This window comes from Gloeophyllum trabeum (genome assembly GCF_000344685.1).
Source record: "Gloeophyllum trabeum ATCC 11539 unplaced genomic scaffold GLOTRscaffold_00009, whole genome shotgun sequence".
Classification (NCBI taxonomy): Eukaryota; Fungi; Basidiomycota; class Agaricomycetes; order Gloeophyllales; family Gloeophyllaceae; genus Gloeophyllum; species Gloeophyllum trabeum.
This window is the reverse complement of record NW_006920418.1, coordinates 351,621-357,673: the sequence shown is the minus strand read 5'-3', so window position 1 is coordinate 357,673 and position 6,053 is coordinate 351,621. Positions and strand designations below refer to the sequence as shown.

Genomic DNA, 6,053 nt, shown 5'->3' with positions numbered 1-6,053 from the left:
AAGAAGTGATGCGGGAGATGGCCGAATAATCATGCGACTTTCTCCTCCGCGCTGGTTTGGCTCGCTCAAGCTCTCTGTGTAAGTAACCCAAATACAATATATGGTTAGGAATGTACTACTGGGCCTGCGCCGTAGGATGGGGATTAAAGTAATGATGACAGGCACTAAACGTCTGTTCTGTTACTATGTTACCACCATGTAATGAGCTTATTGCCAGTGAATAGGAGACGTTGCAAAACTTTGAAGTTCGAGCCGCTCGAGGGAGCAGACGCTCGGCTCCCTTCGGCCATCTCCCGCATCACTTCTTGAGCTATTCCTGGCGCGAACGAAAGCGCGAACGATTGCTCGAGCGAACGGCCGAATTGTAGAATTGAGCATGCCTGTTACGTCTTCCAAGACACTTTTTATGTTCGAGTAACGTGGTTATTGGTGAGCGCTAACGCTTCCTGATTGCATCTGATAGCCTTTATAATGGCACGGTGGTTCACCGAGTTTCATAGGGCCAAGTGAGACCCTGTAGGGAAGCGAATTGGAAGAGCTAAGGTACAGCTGAAATTCACCCTTATCCAACAGGTTCAGACCTCGATAAATAGGGTCTTAACCTCTGCGAGATGCCCGATATGACGATGCCAATGTGGTAGGGAGGAAGTATACTGCACTGCAGCCTAGGGATTTACCGACCTGAAGATTGCGCGCTACCGGTCTGACTTAACTTGGGTGTCTGCGGATTCTACTCGTGGCAGACGACGCGCGAGCACATTATAACCTCGTATATTCTCCGATACCCATAATCGCGGGCGTGGGGTGTCCTCGACCAAATACCCAATGCGAAGGACGTGTGAGTTCTCTGGCTCTAGTTGCCCTGAGCCTGTAAGCTGAAATACTTGTTTCGTGCATTCGGAGATCAATGCTCACTTCCCTGATCTCTGTATCCACAATGGCAAAGTCCGGCTGCTAAGCACCCGGCCGCATGTCGACAGAAGCATTGGTATTAACCAGAGAAAATTCCATTACAGCTGGTGGCCAGTAAGCATACCTTCGAACGCCTCGACTCAAGCAAGGGCGCATCACGAAGCCCATAACTAATTTTGCAGTTTTTACTGGTCCCCAGTACGGGAATCTTGTCACAGCCAGACAGTGTTCTCGTTACACCTGGGAGTTTGCCTGGATTTATCTTCCCATACAGCGAAACGCAGTACTGCGGTTTAGAAGAGCGGAGTCACAGGTATGTGCTTTCCCAGAAATCGGAGGCTTTCCACCTCCCTTTGATACGAAATAGGATCCAGATTCTAGCCAGGATCTTGCATAGCGGCTGCTTCTGTAGCATTATGAGCGAACTGAGGAGAGCAGCTCGGAATTGACCTATGCATAGCGCAAAACACGTTGCTTATGGCTATTCTGAGTTTTTAGGGCTTGTTTCGCAACCATGTCGTCTCCGACGCGCAATGCTTGTGGGCCCGAAATATCGGCACACTTTGGGAAGAATATATGCAACTTGTCTCTGGACGAAAATTGCTCACCCCATAATCCAATCAAAGGCGGACTATACAATGGGGTTTGGAGTGGCGATGTCCATGATCTGGGAACCGGAAGGCCGCCAACGGCCTACGATAGAATCGGGCGTCCGTCTTACCGGGACATCCTGTGCCACCGCGGAGAAACCACATCAGGACAGTCCAAACCCAAGGTGAGTATGACGTTCATTTCCCCAATCACTTGCAGCGCTAATGTATATGTTACTGCATAGGCAGTTGATTGACGCGGTGGACGCCTTGTTTGTGGATGCCCAGGTGAATTGTTTGTGGATGCCCAGGTGAATGCTCAACAACTCCTAGTCAGCGGGTTTCGTTCCTGGTCATGCAGGTAGGCTGCCAACGGTTCACAAGTAACGTCATAAGAAGGGCAACTTTGCCGACGGAGTAAGCCAGAATGCCGAGAGCACCCGTTCGTCGAATCATACCCTCGTCAGATGCCGGGGAATTATTCTTGATGACCGAGGTTTGAAAGAAGGTCCAGCACTTGGCTAGCTATGATTGTTGAAATGAGGATGATCACTACTACTGGTACGATGATATGGTAAAGATCCCGCCTTTCTCTGCGGCTTCAATGTTGCAAAACGTGCACATCTGGATCAAAGGGCGAGGCATGGGGAGTCATATGCCACGATGCGGTGCATTATCGAACGTAAGTCCCCAAATACGTCCGTGCCGCTGTTCTCAATCCTCGTAAAGCAGGGCAGGCAGATGGTGCAGCTACGGAACTCAAGCCGTAATCCAGTAGCAAGCCCGGCCGAGCAGATCCGCCGACAATTCCAAACGTACATCAGTGTATTTCTGACCAATACACGCACACAGCTGTCGAGTGCAGATGGTACTGCGACTGCCATTGGTGACGAAATACTATGGGACCGCCACAATACGCCTAATTTTATGCGATCGGCGTTCTGGCACTATTGGCGGATGTGCAAGGTAACCCAACCGCCGATGGGTTCTGACAAGTTTATGCCGCGGGTTCCCGCTGTCCAAAGCGTGCGGAAGCTGCCGTCTTGGCCGGGCGCCGTCGGTGTCAGATGTGAACAATACCACGGGATCACCAGGGTAGCTCACGGCTGCGGCACGACAAAACGCGATATGGTACCCTGTAGCTAATAGCACAGAGTGACCATTGCACGGATTCCCACGTTTGTTCTGCCTCCGAGCGAATATCTTGTGCGGCTCCGACCTATCTTAATATCGGGGTTCAATCTTGGCCTCGGTATATACAACCGGTATTCATTTCCAGAGACTTGCGTATTAAACAAGATTCTCCTCATTCCTCCTAGGCTTCCGCCGAGGCATGCGAAGTCATTGGAGCTGGAGAACTGTTTCATTTCCCATAGTACTGGTCCATCATGCTTCCGAAAGCCTTCCACTGCTGTGCTGGATACCCTGGCAGCAGAGGACGCTATCCTCTCTAACATTACTGTCGTCTGCGTGGGCTGTACGTCGAAGGCTAGATCACAGCTGTCAAAAGCTGCCATCCCGCGCATCGATAACAACGATCTTTGATGTTGAAGATATCTTGCCTTCAACCCACGGGTCTGATGCGTGTGATATCTGTGCTCTTGATAGCTTTAGCCCATCCGTCAGTTTCCATCCCATTATGAGCATGCCGCGCTTCCGGAAGAGATACCATGCCCACGACGGTGTACTTAGTAACACGGAAGCATCACAGAAGGCGGAGAGGGCTCATTGTTGGACCTGAATATCAGGAGGTACGACGTATTGTCTAGAGGTCCAACCTCCAAGCGGTCTTCAAACAGGTACTTAACAGAAAGGTACTATCTGGAGTCTCGTACACGCCAAGCTTGCAATGGTTTCTGGGTCGAAATCCTGCAGCTCGGTGTAGACGCCGGGCCCGTCGGTAGCGAGTGGATATGCTTCTATGGATGTTGCAGGGCATTTGCCGCAAAGCGCCTTACTCAGTGACTGATATTCCCTCGCTATTAGGTCAAAGAAATCGACCAACCGTAACGTCTGTACATTCGGAAGGGACTTCTTGATACCAAGTGCTTGCCTCATCCTTTCCTAGACTTTTCGCTTTCCATCTGCGTTTCTGTGTTCTATCTTCAATCACACGATGGCTCCGGCTAGATCCCCTGGATTCCTCCGCGAATTCACACAGCGCTCTGCTTCTGCCAAAGACACCGCAATGTCACCGGAACCCAGGGGAGGAAGAGGGAACGCTCAAGGAAGGATTAGGTTAACAGGTCGCCGACGGTCCTGTCTCCCAGAGGAGGAGTTTGCCGCGCTCCCACTTCCAGAAGCGTTGCTGTACTCCCATTCGTGTTATGGCGCGTTCGCAGCCGCAGAAGCTGCAGGTTCTACAGGGGCCGCCAAGGACCGCTCGAGAAACTCGGCGTCGAATCGCCTCAGCCGCCATTCCAGCAGGAGACAGCACAGATCACGGCACCTGGGGTGACTGACCAAACGAGGGAGATGTCTGTAGATCTAGGCTGTCACATATGTTGATGCTCTTGGGCCTACATGGAAGAAAGAGGTCAGTGGAGGAATGAATGCCGTCCCAACGGGGACCGCCGGTTATGCCGGTACAGGTCCCGGAACCAAATCTAGTGATGCATCGTGTCTCGGGTCCGTTCCTGAGGCCTGAGGTCATAGACCCATTGCATCCGACCGCGCACCGGGAGTTTAGATTGTCTACGAGGAAGGTTTAGTTTGGTCTTCGCTGAGTCGAGGGTTGGTCCGCGGGACTCGGCTGGTGGGAAAGGGATGAAGATTGCCTCGATAACCTGAAGCGAATAACATCAATTTGCCGGTTCCCTGATATAGAACGGGCAATAGGTCGAGTTTGGTCACCGGAACTGCACAATTGAATGTCAACTTTCATCCTAGAGGCGTTCTCAAAGTACCACGGTTGCCATGTGGAGGCTAACGTCAATCGACTCACAGAATTCCTGAGGCTGGTCTGAGATCGCTATAAGTAACTCCCTTTCGCGATGGCTATTAACCATTTCACGTACTTCGGCGTCTCACTGTGGCCCGCTCGTCAGTTATGCTCTCCGTACAGATTCCAGGGGCCTCCCACCGCGATGCACACCCTTTTTCGGGCTTCGTCGAGACCACCGGCGACGCTCTGCGCCTGATCCAGGCTGCGAGACAAGGCATTATACCACGTATAACGCGGAGGCTGAACGATTTCGAGCGAAGATCAATGATACGCAGCGGCGCCGTCTTCGTCTTCAGCGTAGACGAGAGTGGAATGAAACGTTGGACCGAAGGCCTTGCCTGGTCACCGTCTCGCATGTCTGGCAATTTCCTCGTAAGTCCCGTCTCTACCACTGCGCAGAGTCAGGCGATGGAGGCAACTCAACTTGGGGGTAGATCTACAGAGAGGTAACTGAGCGAACGTCGACCAGATCGGGGAGCAAGCGTCCCTACACCTCTAGCACTTCAATGTCGGACCCGGGGCCGCAGACGCATGAGCGAGACGCCTATAAACCAGGCGGCCTCGTCAAAAAGGTACGACTACAACAGCGTCATGGGAGATGCTAGAGCTGACACTCATCGTGTACAGACTATCACCGTCGACATAGATGGCGCCGACTATCACCTGATATCATACTACACCGAGGAGGATATCCACTCCGGTCGCCTGCAACGACCCCTTTGCAGACCGGACATCATGGCTATGGACATGTCTTTCGAGCTGGAGCACATGAAGCTCTCGCGAAACCCTCTCAAATTTGTTACTGGTCCCGACGGTAGACTACGGCCTTTGTAAGTAGTCACTATCGGTTTAGAGGCACTCAACTTACTCGTCGGTGTTTAGACGCGATGCCTACGACACTGGTGATCGGAAGCGCCGCGGATCTGACGCGTTAGTCGCTTCCTCGGACTGGAGAAGCCGTGGGACGTACGTACTCTGAATCTCCTTTGGAAGAATCTTTACCCATGCAATGACTTCCTATGTGGATCCGCAGTGGCACGGTTCCCGTCTCATCAACACCGGCGAGCATGCACTTGAGCTTTAGTGAACCGGTCTCTGCATCGTCGTCGAGGTCGGCAGCAGCATCGTCAACAGCTCCAATACACGGGAGAGACAACCCCGATGCCCCGCATTTATCTCCCATTGATACTCAAGCCTACTGGCTGCAAAGAGGCCATCGACCGACCTCTGCACAGTCCTACTATTCTCCAAACGATGTCAGGAGCCCGACGGGTAAGTACATTCGTCGCCGTTTCAATTCAGTTTACCTGACCTACAGAATGTTAGGATCACGATACGGCACGGAAGGCTCAGACCTCCACACCTACCCCAGTCCCGGGGGCCTGTCAGACCAGGTCGAAGGCTATTCGGGGGAGCCGAGCTCACCATCATTCCCATCATCCAACGGTCATTCATACTACGAGGGTCGTGGCGCACACTCGGCGTCCCCCCCGTCTCCCGGCACGTGGTCTTGGGGCGGCGGGAACACCCAGCAGTATCAGTACAACTCTGCGCCACCACTCGGCCACTCGCAACTTGCGAGGGGCCCAGTACCGGCTCCACACTTC

At 52.7% G+C, this 6,053-nt stretch overlaps 3 protein-coding genes across 3 annotated transcripts; all 3 read left to right on the top strand.

Annotated features, from left to right (window-relative positions):
- Positions 1-1,568: 1,568 nt before the first annotated feature.
- On the top strand, positions 1,569-2,648 carry GLOTRDRAFT_94381 (uncharacterized protein; the record flags this gene model as incomplete). The annotated part of the gene is made up of 4 exons (XM_007869143.1): positions 1,569-1,687; positions 1,748-1,790; positions 2,083-2,184; positions 2,235-2,648. The coding sequence occupies 4 exons, from the start codon at positions 1,569-1,571 to the stop codon at positions 2,646-2,648; spliced, it is 678 nt and encodes a 225-aa protein (XP_007867334.1).
- Positions 2,649-4,596: 1,948 nt separating this feature from the next.
- GLOTRDRAFT_25707 (uncharacterized protein) lies at positions 4,597-4,821 on the top strand (the record flags this gene model as incomplete). The annotated part of the gene is made up of 1 exon (XM_007868987.1): positions 4,597-4,821. A coding segment is annotated over one exon (225 nt), but the record flags the coding sequence as incomplete, so codon positions are not given.
- A 216-nt stretch (positions 4,822-5,037) lies between these two features.
- Positions 5,038-5,280, top strand: GLOTRDRAFT_43937 (uncharacterized protein; the record flags this gene model as incomplete). The annotated part of the gene is made up of 1 exon (XM_007869010.1): positions 5,038-5,280. The coding sequence occupies one exon, from the start codon at positions 5,038-5,040 to the stop codon at positions 5,278-5,280; it is 243 nt and encodes an 80-aa protein (XP_007867201.1).
- Positions 5,281-6,053: the final 773 nt, after the last annotated feature.